This window comes from Lactuca saligna, chromosome 9, assembly GCF_052625555.1.
Source record: "Lactuca saligna cultivar CGN05327 chromosome 9, ASM5262555v1, whole genome shotgun sequence".
In the NCBI taxonomy this organism is placed as follows: domain Eukaryota; kingdom Viridiplantae; phylum Streptophyta; class Magnoliopsida; order Asterales; family Asteraceae; genus Lactuca; species Lactuca saligna.
In genome coordinates, this window is record NC_136425.1 from 152,000,013 (window position 1) to 152,018,916 (window position 18,904).

General features: G+C 33.1%; 2 protein-coding genes and 1 pseudogene across 2 annotated transcripts; all 3 read right to left on the minus strand.

The window, feature by feature from the left end:
- Window positions 1-1,872: 1,872 nt before the first annotated feature.
- On the minus strand, window positions 1,873-2,434 carry LOC145015072 (putative histone H2A.2 pseudogene; annotated as a pseudogene).
- Window positions 2,435-6,474: 4,040 nt separating this feature from the next.
- On the minus strand, window positions 6,475-9,216 carry LOC145016828 (uncharacterized). Its single transcript, XM_078975020.1, has 6 exons — window positions 9,108-9,216; window positions 8,295-8,377; window positions 7,920-8,221; window positions 7,234-7,364; window positions 6,718-7,140; window positions 6,475-6,641 (listed from the first exon to the last, which is right to left on the minus strand). Exons 1-6 carry the CDS (start codon window positions 9,214-9,216, stop codon window positions 6,475-6,477), a joined length of 1,215 nt encoding a protein of 404 aa, XP_078831146.1.
- Window positions 9,217-14,809: 5,593 nt separating this feature from the next.
- LOC145015512 (histone H2A.6) lies at window positions 14,810-15,605 on the minus strand. The gene is made up of 2 exons (XM_078973994.1): window positions 15,322-15,605; window positions 14,810-15,216 (listed from the first exon to the last, which is right to left on the minus strand). Exons 1-2 carry the CDS (start codon window positions 15,508-15,510, stop codon window positions 15,007-15,009), a joined length of 399 nt encoding a protein of 132 aa, XP_078830120.1. The 5' UTR covers window positions 15,511-15,605; the 3' UTR covers window positions 14,810-15,006.
- Between the last annotated feature and the right edge of the window lie 3,299 nt (window positions 15,606-18,904).

Genomic DNA, 18,904 nt, shown 5'->3' on the forward strand with positions numbered 1-18,904 from the left:
CCTGGGAGTCTGTCGAATGATTCATTGCAAAAACTATAACAGGAACGGGCACACTACCTGTTTCTGCAGAGTCCCGATCTGGCACATTACTTCGACCACCAATGTTGGAATAAGTTCAATATGCCACCTTTGTGGTGAAATAGGACATTTCAAAAGGGACTGTCCAACAGAGAAGATTAGCGGGGGATCAGGATGCTTTTGACACCAGAATATGGGGAAGCATCAAAGTGTAGGGTTTTGAGCATTCTAACACTCGTAAGGTATACATGCAACCCTAGAAACCTTGGATCTATGTTTTACTATGATACATGCAAATTTGATTTTCCAAGGTTCTTCAACTATCTAACATAGCATGGGGAACTTTTAAACATAAATGCTAGAAGAAGAACATACCTTTTGTAGTTTGGATTCCTTGAGAACCTTGTGAGCCTAGCACCTCAAGTGTGATGCCTCAAATTTCTCACAGAACACTATAAATCTTGGAATAGATTTGAGAGAAGTTCACTTAACCTCAAAATCGACTACCCTCTATCTTGTAAGTATTCCGATTTTGCTAGACTATGGGTCTGTATATAGTTGTGGCACAAGTAGGGTTACACCATGTAAACCCTAATTGTCATGGATTTTCATATTCCATGATCCATGGGTTTGTAACCTCCATGGATTATCCATGGAGCACCTTATGGGTTTTATCCTAATCCATACAAACCATGGATCATTAGCCCACTATATAAGAATAGATTATTTACACAATTAACCCCATATATTTAATTAGTCTCTTTTTGATCACTTAATTAATTTCAAATTAATTTTTTGATCAATACTAATTAAATAATATTATTAATATATTAGAACTTATAATATATTAATAATCCTTAAGTGTCCTTTCTCTCATTTAGTCTATCCAAGTGTTGCAATGCCATGCAACCGAAATGGACCATGCTAACTGGGTCAAGTACATCCCATAAATAGTTATGAACTTAGACACCTAATTCAACAGTCTCCCACTTGGATAAGTCTAATAACTATATCTACAATCAGGAACCGATCAGCAATCATAGCTCTTTCAAGGTCTCGTGGAACTGAGATGATGATGATATGTCATTTAAAATAAGTGATCATATAATCCTCTGTTCAAACATAATTTTTTAATTTATAATATTTAAATATGAAAAATATTTCAAACATTTAATTTTTCGTTTAAAAGTTATAAAAACTTAAAAATATTAGTCATAAATTACAATAAAAAATGATAGATGGTAATTGATAGAGGGTAAAAAACATAAAGTGGTAAAAGAATTTTCATTTGCAAAAAAAAAAAAAATAATAAATAAATAAAAAATAAGGGAAGGTAGGATCGGATCGGATCTTAATTCTACGATCCTACCTACAAGCTTACGATCCTATCTGTGATTCTACCCCAAATACGATCATTTTATGATCCAAATCATTTTTTATACCTAGAATCGTAGAATCATATGATCCTACGATCATGATTGCGATTTTAACAACCATGAGACAAACTACATAAAGATGTCAATTTCTGTTTAAAAAATTAAATTTGTTTAGCTTTTTTATAAAATAAAATTAAATATCAAAAAAATAATCTACAACAAAAAATTACTTAATACTTGTTTTAATATCTAAAATAAATTTTGTATTTGCCTTTTTAATATGGTATTATTCTTATACATTTTTTTTTATGTCATCTTCTGCCAAATCACAAGTAATCACAATCACTACTTCAGAGAATCAATCAAGTTACAAATGGTTTACGCACGAGGAACAATTTGCAGATCAAAGAATAGTTTGTAAATCAAGAAAAAATTACCAGCTACTGATGTTAGATACAATATCAGTTATAAATTGGAATTAAAACATCATAAATCAAATATATTCCGCAAATCAATCATTCATTCACAACCGATAACAAATCTAACTGAGAAATCAGTTCAAAAAAAATCCAATATGGTAATCACAGCTTCAATTCTACAAGAAACATAAGCCTATTCATCACCTTTAGAAGATGTAACAGAAGTCTTCTTAGGAAGCAAATGAGCGTGAATGTTGGGCATCACTCCGCCATTTGCAATCGTAACAGCTCCAAGCAATCTACTCAATTCTTCATCGTTTCTCACCGCTAACTGTATGTGACGTGGCACAACTCGAGTCTTCTTGTTGTCTCTGGCAGCATTTCCGGCCAATTCCAGTACCTCAGCCGCAAGGTACTCCATGACGGCGGCGAGATACACGGGAGCACCGCCACCGATCCGGTCAGCGTACTTTCCTGTTTTGAGGAAACGAGCGATACGACCAACCGGAAACTGGAGTCCGGCCTTGCTGCTACGAGATGTCGACTTCTTGGCTACGGCGGCGGACTTAATCGACTTTCCTCTTCCGGCCATTGTTACTACAGAAAATGAAATCAGATCAACTGTTTATGTTTTGATATTTTGGCGGTGTTTCAATGGTTTTGTAGAGTTGTGTTGTTGTGAAAGTAACCAATAAGAATGTATGACGCGGATCGATGACATCGTTCGTTGATTTATGCACGTTTTAGAATGAACGGCAGATATTGCGGATCATTACATTCCGGATTACTCTTGTCTTACGTGTATATTTGCGTTATATTCATTTTGCATAATATAAAATAAAATGTTTCATTTATTCCTACTCTTTTATCACTTATTTCTACCTTTTAATTATTTTTTTAATTATTATTTTTATATGAAATCTCCAATAAAATCCTAAAATTTTGGTCCGGTTTATGTTTTAGTCCTAAATTACTTTTTGTTTACGAAAAAGTCTTAAAAACCGGTAAAAATTTGCATTTTGATCCTTTTTGACTGATTGGAATCGGTAACAAATTAATTTTGGACTATTTCATAAATTGACTCAAAATATTTGGACTTTTCTGCAAAAACAAAAAATATTATGGTTTTTCTGCAAACAAATATGGACTACCAATATAAATATTTATTGTAGATATGTTGGATTTAAAAAGAAATCATTCTACTTTAAGAAATTTTATATACAAAGTGAGAAATCATTTTATTTTAAACTATTTATACACAATTCTACCTTATATATGGGCCATCACCACCACCGTCACCTTTAAATAATTTCTTTAATATTTTTTTATATAAGTGTATTTATATGTATTATTAAAAATATTAATAATAATGAATTTAAAGATTAGTATATTTGTTTATAGTATAATAATAATAATAAAGCTTTTGTTTGCAGAAAAGCCCTAATATTTTTATTTTTTTTTGCAGAAAAATCCCAATTTTTTGGGTCATTTTGTGAAATAGTCAAAATATTTTGTGTTAGTTTATGAAATAGTTCCAAATCAATTTGTTACTGGTTCCAACCGGTCAAAAAGGGTTAAAATGCATATTTTTGCCGGTTTTTATGACTTTTTCGTAAACAAAAATTAGTTTAGGACTAAAACATAAATCGGACCAAGATTTTAGCACTTTATTGGAGATTTCCCTATTTTTATTAATCATTTTACTTTTCTTTACTAATCATTACTAACTAAATTATGATTACATAATTATTATTAATAGTTTTTTTAAGATATTATTTTTATTTCAATTCTAGCACTCTCATTTTTATTAAGTTTACTATATATATATATATATATATATATATATATATATATATATATATATATATATATATATATATATATATATATATATATATGGGAAAAGTGAGGTTCTGTTTGATAGTTGCTGATTGAGAAAGACCTGACTGAGAAATATTTGTCTGAGTAAGAAATTCTGACTGGGTAAGAAACTATGTTGTTTGATTGTATATCTGACTGAATATACTAACCGATAAAAAATGATCATTTTACCTTCTGCTATATACAATGATAGATGAAGTTGCTGAAGAATTATAAAAAGATACGATATGTGAATTACACACAAATTCTTTTAAAAATCCAAATATAAAATATAAAAGGCATCATTGTTTTTATAAAGTTATATGGTATGTAATTTCAAATAGAAAAATGGAATTTTAAGTACAACAAAAGGAATAAAAATTTACATGGTATGTAGAAATACAATTGGTTTTCATTGAGCATTTAATCAAACACATGGTATGCATTTCAACAAACAATACATTAAGATGATTAAAGATATAAGATAAAAGAAATTCATGTATAATAAATCAACTAATGTGAACCTTTACGTGCATATTGAAATAAAGTCAAACAATAGTTTTTGATTGAAATTTATGAGGAATAATCAAAGCACATAGGACCTCTTATCACTTCGTCATTTACCATATCTTATAAAAAGCACATGAATTGATTTCATAATCACATAATCCAATTCGGCATGTCAATTTTGACTTTTTATTTGACTTTTGGATTTCAAGATCAGAACTTCAAGGCTTTCAATCAGGCGATGCAATAGCAAAATAAACATTCAAGAGCAAACAAACAGCAAAAATTGGAACTTTACCATTCAGATTTTGAAAAATCAAGAGCATAAATCGGACCATTCAACAGAAAATTTAAACAGCAAAAATCGGAACATTCAAGCGTACTTGATGAGACGAGGAAGGAGCTTCGATTGGTGGGTGGAAGAGGAAGAATGGAGTTGACGATGCTTGCTGGTTGGGGAGAAGAATGGAGCTGCTGGAACAGGATTCATAAGGAGGTGCTAGAAGAGATACGTTAAGGAAGGGTATTATTGGAACCTTTCTCAGTCAGCTTGTTTTTCACTTCTTTCCCATTCAATTATTCCTTTGCGAGACAGATGCACAAAAAGTGATTATCAAACACTTATACCTGACCGAGTCAGCCAAAAAGGTCTGACTCGACTCGGTCAGACGATTCTCAAACACAACCTGAGTATACCCTTAAGGGTATACAAGCTTAGGTACTCAAACACACCGTAATTCGTCGTTTTGTTTAATATATTTATTATTATGCGTTTAAACTTCAACTCCTAACTTGATTAATTTTCAAGATTTTCGAAATTTTGTTGATATCTGTCTCTTATATCACATCTTTTTGTCGGACACTTATTAGACTTTATATATTGTAGTTGAAAATGAAAATTACGTAAGAGGAAGATTTATGTGTAATTTATAATAATCTTGTAAGTAAATCAAGTTTGAAGTTAAATTATAAGAACATTGAACAATTAGAATGTATTATATGATACAAAGCAACATAGTATTGTGAGTTTGGGTACCTAAGCTTATATACCCTAAAGGGTATATTCACTTTTTCATATATATATATATATATATATATATATATATATATATATATATATATATATATATATATATATATATATATATAACTCATTTGTATGAGCTTACTACAAAATATATTATCCTAGATGTAATATTATTTTACTAAAATATTATTTATTTCATTTATTAAATAGATGATTTATAATACTATTTTTATAAAATATATGTAAATATTTTTTTCAAAAAAAGTTAGACACAATAATAATAAAATAATATTTTAACGCAACAAATAATAAAAAAGTTCAAATATAAAATAATATATGATGCAAAAAATAATAAAAAGGTTCAAATACATTCGCACTTAGTCTTTAATATGTATCCAATGTGTTTCAGAAGTACGAGACCAAAGTTGATTGTATAAATCAAAACGCGGTCAATACATAGTTTGACATGTAGATGCAGACATACTTCTATGGGCATTCCAATATGCTGTGGTAGGAGGTATTGGGTAATTTCCTTTCAAAAACACCGACATATAATGAATACCGTTTACAAGTATCAACGTAATGGCTCGATGGGGTTGAAACTCTTTGGGACCTCTCCAAAGAGGGAAGCATGTCGTAGATTGTTCGTGGCTTAAACAATGAACGATCAAACCAAACTTGTTAGCAATCAAGTAACCAGTCAAAGGCATATGCAACCAATGTCATCGGGAAGATGCAGGTGACTGAAACCAACATAATGACTGGTATACCTCATTGAACCCGTTAGTAAAAACTCTATGGTATGTGTAATATTAACTCTCTAACTCTTCAAGCAATTGTTTTCGAATATAAAGTCACTGGTCTTCATTATACCCCAAACAAACAGCTACCGCTCGAAATCCACAATTTCCATCACCTTCTACATCATATATATCGTCGATGTAATCATGAAATATATCTGGAATACCATTCATTTGGAATGGATAATGCCTTTGGGGTTCATCATTTAAGTCAATCCCACACGAAAAGCTATGTCATTGGGGTTCATCATTTAAGTCAATCCCACACGAAAAGCTATGTCTTTCAGGTTCTTTATTTAAATCCATCCCATTAAACTCCGATGTGGTTGAGAAGTTGCATCTACGAGGAGCATGATTTGGAGGATTGACTTTCTTTTACTGTTGTTTCTTCACACTTGGTCATCCACGTGTGTTTTTTTGAACCGTAGGTTCTCCAACATCAGTTTTATGCGGATCTTATATCTCTTCTAGCTTTCTCCTATAAAACATTTTCCCGGCTTTTGATTGTTGAAGTTTTCTTTATATTTATCCATTACATCATCGCAATTAATATCGTCGTCAAGTACAGATGTCGTATCTGAAATATCAAGCTTCCTCCAAAAGATATCTATTGAATCCAAGGGTATACTTTCACCTGTAGTGAAATATAAAATAATTATTTATCTAATATTTAAAAATCTATTTGTATGTTGGTAGTTGAACAGACTAACCTGAAATCGAGTAGAAAGAAAGCATGCAAGCACATGGTAACCCACAACTGTTACGCAGTTTGCAACCACAATTTGAGGAGTCTAACATTACATCACCCAACCTTTGAACCTCTCCTAATATTATGTCTAAAGCTTCGTTTGAAACATGACCCCGCAGCAATTGGAAACATGATAAGTTGTGGTGATTGTAGCGAACTGTCAAGCTATTTTCAAAGCTTTCGTAGATCGAAGTAAGTTGTGATTGCACGACATGATTAATCCGTTGCACAAATTTATCAAGATTAGACTTTGAAGAGTTTAAAATTTTCTTTAACTTGGAATGTTGACTCTCCTCTCTATTGGTCGTGTTGTTTCCAAAATTGAGATGTTGATCAACCCAAACAGACACAAACATTTCCTTGTACTTGTTTAACCACGTATCATCTATGTATCTCATAACACTTGTGAAGTAAAATAAATAAACAAAATAAGTACATAAACAATAATATGCAGGTTATGATTTAGAAACAAACTTACGTGGATAATTTATCAACATTGATTGTAGTCGTTTGTAGTTTTCTGTGTATGCCATCAATGTTGGAGACTCAACTAGTAATTTCCATAGTAATCTAAAAGAGTCACGGTCATCATCCAATGTGATAATCTTGCTGGAAATTTTTAAAATGTTTTGATAAATATGTCATCTACAAAGTAATTGTGCCGCATCCGGAAACACTGTTTGACATGCATTGATGAGTGCCAACTCTCTGTCTGTGATTATTACACGTGGGTACATACACTTATCAAGTATTAACTTTACACAGTTTAACACCCAAGTATAGTTGGCCTCCTTTTCTCTATGTATAAAGGCAAAACCTATAGAGAATGTCTTCCAAGTTGAAGTCATACCAACAATTTCTACAAGCGGCTTATTATATTTGTTCGTTTTGTAAGTGGCATCTATCATCAACACATGTGGAAATGCACGCCATATCTACAAGCGGCTTATTATATTTGTTCGTTTTGTAAGTGGCATCTATCAATAATTTCTAGCTTGCTCGTGTCTACAAATCTTTTGTTGTGCGTTATATATTGTTTGAGCTATCGATACATTATTTTTGTTTTGTGCCTTTAAGGTTGACAAAATATCACATGGCGCCAAGTCCTTTCTTGTTAGATCTTCCACCAAACGAGTCTCGTCAACAGATAACCGTCTTACATACGGATGACCCTCCATATGTTGTGCAGGCGGATGATTATGATCATCACATATTACCCTCAGCATCCATTTATTATGTTCTTTTGAATACTTTCCTTCCGGTTTAAACTTACAATTAGTCTTTCTGGTTCCAGATGCTCTAACCGTGTTAGTAGCTTTATATTCACCCCCATGATCACACATAAGTATGACTTTATACACGAATTCGTTGACATATGCCTTTGATCTTTTGTTGATACTGACATATCCTAGAGAGTTTGCTTTGTTTTGTGTCCACTCAAACAATTCCTCACGAGACTTAAACATCTAAAATTGAATTTTAAGTGTTTTAGTTTATATGAAAAATATAAAACTTCATAATGTGGTAGAAGTATATAACCTGTTTGGCGGAAAATGACGAATTCTTGATAGAAGTATCTTTATCTCGAGCAAATACGTTGATTCCAAATAACTTAAACATCTCTGTATACAAAAAAAATCATATTATTAAAATAAAAAAATTATATTAACAAAAATTAAATGTCTACTTTTTAAAATTTATGTAATCAATCAAAAATTAAATATGTCCACTTTTTAAAATTTATGTACACTTGTTATCTTAATTCTAAATCAAATAATATATATATATATATATATATATATATATATATATATATATATATATATATATATATATATATATATATATATATATATATATATATATATATATATATATATATATATATATATCGTTCTACAACTAATTAAAACTATTCATCCTATACATTTTTTAATACTTTTATAAAATTAAAGGGTATATTTTAAAATATCTTCAAAATAAGTGTGCTTTAAATGTAAAATTGTAGAGTATAAAAACACTTACTTCTCTTTCTACCCTAGAAAAAATGTAACGGCTCTCCAACAAGAGAGAGCAATTATTGTCATCTTCAAGAGATTTCCAACTAGGTTTTTTTTAACTTCTATTTCTCTCGTTCTTAATCCGCCGGTGATACCAGCGGTTCAAGCGATCCCGACAAGGTTTCACGCTTCATACGACTTTTCAGGCGAGGTTTCACGCTTCCAGCGAGCTTCAGGTGTTTTCCGACGAGGTTCACGCCTCGTGTGCAATGCGCTTTCTCCTTCTTTGGTACGGTTTCGGATAACTTGCTCCTTCTCTTTCTTCTCTTTTAGTTTTCTCTCTATATCTCACTATCTGATGGTGGTAAATGGTGGCCAACAGATGTTTTATGCGATTTCCGATTATTTTTAGCGGTGGTGGTGGTATACTGATGGTTGTGAAGGTGGTGGTTGGTGGACATAAGAAATTTGTTATTTTTTTATTAATGATAATTACTTTATTTTTACTGATTAGTTTATATAAGATGTAATTATAATATGTTTATTGTTCTATTAATGTTAATAGATGGTGGTTAGTTGGTGGTTTGTAAAGTGATTTTTCTTGGATAAACGTAAATACATATTCCAATATTTTGATTTTACTGAAAAAACTGAAATCTTAAAAGTCAAACACTCCTATTGAGAACATAAAATTTTCGGAACACGCATTGGTTGAAAAAAAGTAAAAGTTGTCAGTGAATTAATGGATCACCTAAAAAATAATTAATACACGGGTAGAAATATAAAATATGGGGTAAGAATAACGTCACCCATAATAAAAAAGTAAACTTACATTTTTGGTCTTGTGATGTAAACTTTTCTATAAATTTTGTTTTAGTTTTCAAAATTGATAATGATTTGAAAATGTAACGCGCTTAAGTAAATGTTCATATTTAGTCACCGAATTATTTTTCGTGTTTTATTTAATTTTGAACTTATTGAAATGTGTGCATTATACCAGTATGACTGGTAATAGTCGGTTTTTCTAATTTATGGCATGGTTTCTAGCCAAACATAAGTATTCCGTCCAAGTATGATTTTTCAATCATATTCAACGGCGACATTTACGACGTTCCTTACCTTTAGCACACTTTTAGTTTGGGTTTTATTGAAGGAATTAAACACAAAAATCAGAAAATGAAGTCATAAAACACACCTAACTATGTGCTATTGGTTTTTATGTGTGAAAATTCGAATGTTTGAAGAGGAAGATAAAATTGTTTGCAGTTTTGGTCCTGAAATCGAATATGGTGAAGATGAAGATGAACACACGAAAACCCTAGGGTTATTTGAGTTCAATTTCCTCCAGACTTCAAGTTCAAAATAGGTTTTGAAATCGTTTAGGTTTTATTGATGTTCGAGTTAGGGTTTGTGAAATGATTTTCCATATTCAGGTTAGGGTTTATGAAACGTTGTAGAACTTTGTTCCTTTGATATACATCTTCACCACCATAAAATATTTCTCTGTAAAACTGTTCTTCACCCAATTCACGAAATTAAACCCTTGAATCTTATTCAAATCCCATAACCCGACTTGTCCCTCTTCCTTTATCGTCGTTTTTCGTGTTTGGTTCGCATATAATCTCAAAGAACAATGTCTCGTTTCGTACCCAAGTTATGTATGGCATAAGGGTTATCTTTTTCTTGCGTTTGTATTCTTGATGGAATCGTTTGTCTTATTCAACCTCAAAAATCTTGAAGGGTTAGTTCTTTTTTTAGGGTAAAGTTTCTTAAACCAACTCCCATGCTTTATCCATAGTTTCTAGTTCCAATGTAGGGGTGGAGCTAGAATTTTAGATTAGTGGGGGGCTAATACATACATCGTAAAAAATATAAAGGAGGGTTTTAACTAATAATACACTAATACCAATAGGGGGCAAAACACCCACTAGCCCCCTATTGGCTCCGCTCCTGCTCCAATGTATTGTCCATCGTTGATAGAAGATGTTTGATGTTTTTGAGGATTCTTTTCAAAGAAATCTAGGGTTTCAATGGTTCTTCAGCTATATGGTAAACATTTGGCAGATCTAGAGTTTTTGGTTACATAAACTCAAGAACTCGTTTATTTTTTCGATTTTATGTTGCTGAAATCAGATTTCCTAAGAAGATGCTAAAACAATTCCATTTTAGAAACCCAATAACTCAAAAAATGTGATTTCAAATCTAATGTGGCTGGAGAAGATGATCATAGATGTCGTCTATGTAAGGAATGTCGGAAATGTCGTCAGAGGTGGAACTCAAATCCCTCAAAACAGGTTTTACCTGTTATTACATGTAATAATTGTATGATTTAAACAAAAGTATAAGTTTAAGGGTTGACAATGCATAAAAAAATGAAGCGACTAAATATGTATAAAATGTATAGTCGGTTACCCTTTGAACGGTCATTGGTTAGATCAAATTCATCAAATCTAGGGATGAGCGTGGGACGGAACCGGTACCGACCCATACCATTCCGGATTTCCCAAACCAAATTTGGTCAAAAATCAATTCCGGGTACCGAACCAAATTAACATCACCGGTACCGGTACCAGGAGTGGTACCGGTTTTCGGTACTAGTACCGGTACCAGCAGTACCGATTCCCGAATTTCTTGTATTTTGAGGACCAATTTTTAAATTCGGTACGGTTCTAGTACGAGATCGGAATTTGGGAAAAACTGCTCATCCCTAATCAAATCAGTCAATTTGTATATGCTCGGGTTTCAACCTGAGACCTCTTGTCTAAGAGCTTCCACCTCTACCAAGTGGGTAACAACTCCACAATTATAGTCGGCGTTGATCTCTGCTACTGCATGCACCAAAATTTTCACTGTCGCATGCATTCAAAATCATCGCCACCGCCTAGATCTTCATTGTTCCTACTGTGGATTCTCTTAGGTAGGGATGAGCATCAGAACCGGCCTAGGAACCGAACTTGATGGAAAATAGGAGCCGAACCGGATCACCAGTTCTACCAGTTATAGTTCTTAGTGTGTCTTCAATGTTGAAAATGGTCCTCGAGAAATAGAAACATACGATTCCAGTTTTTGCCGGTTCTACCGATTCTGGTTCTTACCAGTTCCAAAAATCCATAAAAATACCGTCCCTTTCCTGGCCCGATCGGTTCTATCCGGTTCCGGTTCCCTTGTCCAAATGTTCATCCGTAATCTTAGGTATTAAATATAAATCATGAGTAAACAATAATTTGGGTTCATCTTGATATTTGTTTTATTTGGATTTGGTTCAAAAGTAAATAATATATGTGGAAGATATATTTATTGACACAACAAGACATAAGTTAGTTACATAATAAACAAATACAAATCCGTATCATGTTATACATATAACTCAATCCGAAAACTAAGAATAAATAATAAGGGACTTTGTTATTCATTAGTAAATAACGAGTTAACTATAGATTAAAGGAGGGTATCCATTTTCTTCAATAAAGTTCATAGTTTGAAAGATAAAACTTCAAAAATGGTCCCTGTTGTTTTTAAAAATATCAAGTTTAGTCCTTAAGTTCAAAAAACCTCACAGATGGTCCATGTGGTTTCAAAACTTTTAACACTTGGTCCTTCCGGCTCACTCCGTTAGCTTTTAGCCGTTAAGTGAAGGGTATTTATATCATTTCACTGCCACATAGACCATTTATGAAGATTTGACTTATTTAATATATATATATATATATATATATATATATATATATATATATATATATATATATATATATATATATATAAAATATTAAAGTGTCCCGCTTTTCTCTCTCTCTCTCTTTCTCTCTCTCTCCCTCTCCCTCTCCCTCTCGTAAACCTGAAGAAACACACACATTACCCACCATTTCCCTGCCATGTATCCATCTCTTACACTAGGCAGAAAATTTCAAGAAGATAATCAATCTTGGACCAGTCACCACCGTTCTTCCTTTTAGCTACCCGTGAGTAAGATACATCATCTTCTTCGGAAGTGGAGTTGGAATTTTTCTGGGTCAATCTTTAATGGATCAAGATTGATTAATATCTCTTCAGCTTTATCTTCAAGATCTATATCTCCATGAATTTGAGCATAGTTCATTACAGCTTCCCAAATTATTTCTGATGTGGGTTTCAATTGGTAATGTCTAGATGTACTCCAAAGCTTGATCACGGTGTCCACATTTCCCAAACATGGCTAAAACCCCTAAATAATGTTCGATTGTGGGGGAAATTCCATATTCTTTTTCACTTGTGCAACAACTGAATCTAATCACACTAGTGATGAATTTGCTAATGATGAGCATTTGATGAATCAATACGTGGGAGTAGGATTCGAAACATGCTTTGGCGGTGGAGGCTGATGTTGTGGCAGCGGTTCAGTTCAAGGGCTCCGAAAGCAATAGGGCGATCGTGTGTGAAACTGGATGTAGCTGTAACGAACTCCATCATAAACCTAAATTTGGAATCTTTGAACGATTCATACTGGAGGACGTAGGTTATTGATCAGTGATTTCCCATTAACCCAAATCTGGAATCGAATACCAAATCTGGAGAACCCTAAAACCTAATAAACCAACAAGGTCTTCTTCAATTTGTCGCCATCGTCTTCATCTTCTCCATCAGGTATGTTTCTCAAATACACATTTTTCTTAATGATGTTGAAATTGTAAAATTGTGTGATGAAGGTTTGGTGTTACTTGGTCAAATATACAGCAAAACGTCGACAATCATCGTGGGCCTTTGATTTATCTAAGTTTCAGCCTTTGAGTTATCTGGTGCAGATGTAAAGAGATGATTAAACACAACTGCTTGATCAAGATGAAATTAGCAGACAACCAATTTAGGATCTGACCGGATGCACAAGAGTGGAGAAGATTAGAAAGAAGGATGACATGGTTGATGAACCAATTTGAGAGAGAGACCATCTAATATTCAATATATATATATATATATATATATATATATATATATATATATATATATATTTATTGAATATGAAATTGGTCTATATAATGCAAAACTTCTTAAATGGTCCTTGTGATTATAAAATGATAAAAATACCCTTCACTTAAAGGCCAAAAACTAACAGAATTAACGAAAATGATCAAAATGTTAAAAGTTTTAAAACGATAGGGACCATATGTGAGATTTTTTGAATTTAAGGACTAAACTTGATATTTTTGAAAACCACAATGATCATTTTTTGAAGTTTTGTCTAGTTTGAATTACGGTATTAGTACCATAATTAAGCAAACTTGAAGAGGAATATATTTGTACAATTTGTGCACTATATAAAGCGTGGGAGCTCTTGAGAGACAAGTCTCGAGACATTCCATCTTTAATATCAAATTCTACCTCTTCCTATCCTTTTGTTTTTCTTCTAGACTGACTATAAACCGGTTAGGTTTAAGACTTGATTGCTTGTTTGGATTGTTGCTTTAAGATCTTCAAGACGTAAACGTATATTACCTTTTTGTAAATTGTAAATTGTAAATATCCTTATTTATAAAGTAAATTGTATTAAAAAAATAAATTGTAATTATTAGAAACTGAAGATCAGCAAAACAGGAGTCATGGGTAAGTCTTGGCTGGCAACCACTCGAGCATCTCAATGAATATGAAGATTTAACCATTACTTGAACTATAGATTGCATATCATTATGGTTGTTATGTTCATGTTTTTGCGATTGTATAGCGAAAAACACATAGGATTGAGACAATCGTAAATATCCTTATTTAGGACTTTTCATGTCAGATTTTATTTTTCTCATTTACAAGAAATCGAGCTTATGTATTGAATAATTGTGGTTAACAAGTTATATAACAAAACAATGATAGATTATATAATAAAAGCTTCAACTGCGAACTCAATTTCATTCGTAATTCACAACAGCAAATGAGCGCCCAAATCAACACATACACAACATCAGTTACCAAACCATGAAAAAGCTAAAAAATTGAAAATCAATCGATTAATAGCAAATCTCTAACACCAATTCAATTTACCCAATCTCAGACACAGAAATATCAATTATGTCAATCTTTTGGCACAACATATGTAAGTAATAGAACCAATATTGATTATCAAGAAGTTTAAGGTGTCCATACTAAATTCAACAGATATACACACTAGTTAAATAAAAGCATGTCCCTAACGTAAGAAACCCTAAAAACACAAACTTAGAACCAAAAAAAGAGATGATTTGAACCCTAACCAGCACAAAACATACGTTCGATGATTCGTTGGGAATCCATTACTCATCGTCGGCAGATGGCTTGGATCCACCAACCTTCTTAGGAAGCAAAAGGTTGTGAATGTTAGGCATGACACCGCCATTAGCAATGGTGACGTCACCGAGAAGCTTGCTCAATTCTTCGTCGTTCCTAACAGCTAATTGGATGTGCCTTGGGACGATTCTAGTTTTCTTGTTGTCCCTTGCTGCATTTCCAGCTAACTCAAGAACCTGTAATCGATCAATTTCACGATTTGAATGTTTTCGACGGATATCTGAGAAACCCTAAAATTTTCAATACGATTAAATTAGAAAAAAACGGATCAAGGAAATTACCTCAGCCGCTAGGTACTCAAGAACGGCAGCGAGATACACAGGAGCTCCGGCACCGACACGCTCGGCGTACTTTCCGGCTTTGAGGAAACGAGCGATACGACCAACGGGAAATTGGAGGCCGGCTTTGCTGCTTCTTGATGTAGCTTTCTTCGCGGCTGCAGATCCTATGGTTTTCCCTCTTCCGGCCATCGTTCAACGATATTTCTCGTCGGAAAATCGCTGTTTGTTTGGCGGTGATTCAGAAAGAGCGATGAAGAAGCTGTTTTTGATGTGAGAGGAAATGGTCTCCTTTCCCTTTATATATTGTGATATTGGCCAATAAGATGAAAGCATGCGGATCATCATTATGACCGTAGATCAACTTAGATCTGACGGTTTGACCAATGTGACGATTTTGTAGTAGTTTGGGCTTTTTCTGGGCTTATACATGGGCCAGACTATTAAAACCCAATTCGTTTCTCTTACGATTGTTTCATGGGTTTCTTATGGAAAACTAGACTGATAATCTGATATTGTGCCCGTGCTTTGGGTCAAACAATCGCGATAGGCCCATGGGCCAAGGTTTTTATATGAAACAGGAAAAACAGACTCTGCTTTTGGTCCTTTGTGGGCCAATAATCTGAATATTAAATATCTGGGCTTTTGCCAGGCTATATTCAGGTAATACGATAGGTCACTGTTGGGCTTTTGCCCGGGCTATCTTGTGTTTGGTTTAATTCCACACCTCATCTCACACTTCTTTCTATTAAGAATCGTCTCCATCATCAAACTTGTCAAACTCTAGCTCCAAATCAATATTCATCTCTCTAATACTTGACTTTTCACCAAAAATTAGATCTTGTAAGTTTGGTACATTCTTATTTTTTAAACAACTCATCAAGACTCTTAGGGGCTGTTTGTTTTTTGTGTGAAGATTTGCGCAACCACTTTTGTCTGCGCCGCGCAGACAACGCGCAGACGTATGCCCTCGCAGATTGTTTGTTTTTTGGAAGTGCGCAGATCAGAAAACGTATGCGCGAGGTCTTCCTGGCGCAGACATGGGCCACTGTCTTCAAAGGTCTTCAGACCTTATTTTAACCTAAACCAAAAAAAAAAATGGCCATCGTGCAGTTTTTTTTTTTCTTTCATTTTTTTTTGTTAAAAATGCATTTTTAATGTTTATAACATGAAATTAAGTTTAAAAATTCAATTTATTTTAACGGCCCGCAGACGTTAAAAACAAACAGTCTTCTTATTGCAGACGGCAGACATTTGGTCCATCTCTTCTACCGCAAAGGCTTGCAGATGTGGTCCGCAGACTGCAGACATTTTGACTTCAAAAAAACAAACAGCACCTTAGTTACCTTTCGCACTCTCTTTACTTTTCTCTAAACCCGTACCATGGATCAAATCACTGCAATAACCGATGTATGCAAGCTTGTTGTGTGGATCCAAAACAACCGCAACATAAAAGAGATAATTCATATTATCTATGTTGTCACGATATTTATCATACTTTGTTTTCATCGATAGGGTTATGTTTTTCTTTTGTTCATCTTGACTCAAGGTCATCCGAGTGATGGTGGCCTCCATTTTCACAAGTTTAGAAAAAAAATTCAATGTTACATACCTTGAAACGGATATCTTAGTTGTAACATCCGAAAATGTTTTCAAGTAGTCGATCATATTTCTAATTTAATAATCAAATATCAAAGTGTAAGTATTCAAATGATATATATATACATACATATATATATATATATATATATATATATATATATATATATATATATATATATATATATATATATATAACGCTAACTAAATAAACCATATATAATAACATACCTAGTTGCTTGCAAATTGGTACCACTCGGAGCACCAACTACTCTAGGCTTTCTTTTCCTTTTTCTTATGCTCCCTTCCACATATTCCACCTCCTCGGTGCGAAAATAATCCCCATAAGAAGGATCTATTATGTAAAGCCTATTAAGAAAACAACACATGAAGACGATGTTAGTTAACTAATAACTAATAAGGAGAGAAAGCATACATAAAAGAATTCCTACATAAAAGAACACTTTTATCCTCTTATAATATTAACTTGTCATAATAGTCAGTGGTGAAAACATAAATTGTAGTTTAATCAAGAGTACAACTACTTTTAGAGTTCATGTTAAGAGCCATTAAAAATGAAGTATGGAGCAGTCAGGAATTTAAAACCATCAATACATTTTACTCATTCTCAAAATTCTTATTAAAATTCAATGATATCTTCTATTGTATGGTATTCATCCTTGTAAAACCATTGGTTTCAATCACTAAAAGTTTGCTAGGCTATCACACAAAGCAAGTCCGCTTTCCTCCAAAAAAAAAAACACACAAGCGTTAACAGCAGGGCAATTAAAAAAAACTCAAGAACAACTTCCACTAGGTGCACACTGTATAAGCACAAAGGATTAGATAAAACACATCATGTTTTGCATATATTTCAATCAAAATCTTCCTAGCAACCAACCAACCAGAAGTTAATAACTTAATTTTGAACCTAGAATTGAAATAGAATCTTCGAAACTTCAAACCGCATTCATTCGGTGTTAAGTTCAAAAAACCTTGTATGCAATAGTAACTAGCAATTTTTGTTAGAGTTCAGATTGTACAAAAACAAGTAAGAAACTTCCTTTAACATGTTAATTGCCAATGATAAATTAATTTACCAGCTTAACTTGATAGAATCGGTACTAAATTTCCACACACACATGATAGATCCTCAATAACAATGCTAAATAAAAATAGTAAGAATCAATACATCATATACTAAGGTGAAAAATAACAGGAGTAGATAAAGAAAAGAGCATTTCTTACTACTGTAGTGGCATCATGTATAACTGGAGTAATAGTCCAATCTCCTTTATCTTGATCTAAACAGAAATAATGAATGACTCAACAAGTAAATGAAAAAAAAAACAACAAATACCTTAATAATGAATTCCTATTGGAGAGGTTGAATTTCCCGCTTTAGGTTTATTATCTTACGCTCTGCCAATTTGCAAGCTTGTATTAAGTTTTTGAAATTACATGGGTCGATGAAAACAAAAACGATCGTAATTTTTAACAAGGTGTAGATTGAACCGCATACCTCTTTGAGATTTTTCTAAAACGATGAAGGATAATCACATCACGAATCGATGTAAAAGCAATGAAAATGGAGTGGCTGGTGGCAGCAGACCGACAATGGCGAGTCGGCGAGTCGATATCACGAATCGATCGACGTTTTCTCTTCATTGTATTAACGATTTTGAAGGAACAGGGTATACGAGGGCTTTAAGGAATAAAGAAAAGAGGGCAAGGGCGGATTTAGGGGGGTTCCGGGGTGGTACCGGCAACCCTTAAATTTTCCGGCCGTAGTGGAAAAAATTTCGAAATTTTTTAAAATTTTTATTTTTTCTACTATCGTGCAACCCATAATCTTCCCGTACAACCCCTACTATGATATCTTGCGTCCGCCCCTGAAAGAGGGCTAATATTGTGAGGAATAAAATACAAACTAACACTGAACTACTGAAGTTATTTTGGAGACAAATCCGTAAGTTAAATCACAACT

Bases quoted from the DNA above. Each gene is read 5' to 3' on its own strand.
- LOC145016828 (XM_078975020.1), bottom strand. From the start codon at position 9,216: ATGTCCACCAACCACCACCTTCACAACCATCAGTATACCACCACCACC. The intron at 8,378-9,107 runs GTGAGATATAGA...TTTTGTATACAG, and splicing joins CCATTTACCACCATCAGATA to AGATGTTTAAGTTATTTGGA. The intron at 7,365-7,919 runs GTATGTAAGACG...AAAAATTTCCAG, and splicing joins CAACATATGGAGGGTCATCC to CAAGATTATCACATTGGATG.
- LOC145015512 (XM_078973994.1), bottom strand. From the start codon at position 15,510: ATGGCCGGAAGAGGGAAAACCATAGGATCTGCAGCCGCGAAGAAAGCT. The intron at 15,217-15,321 runs GTAATTTCCTTG...GATCGATTACAG, and splicing joins TTGAGTACCTAGCGGCTGAG to GTTCTTGAGTTAGCTGGAAA.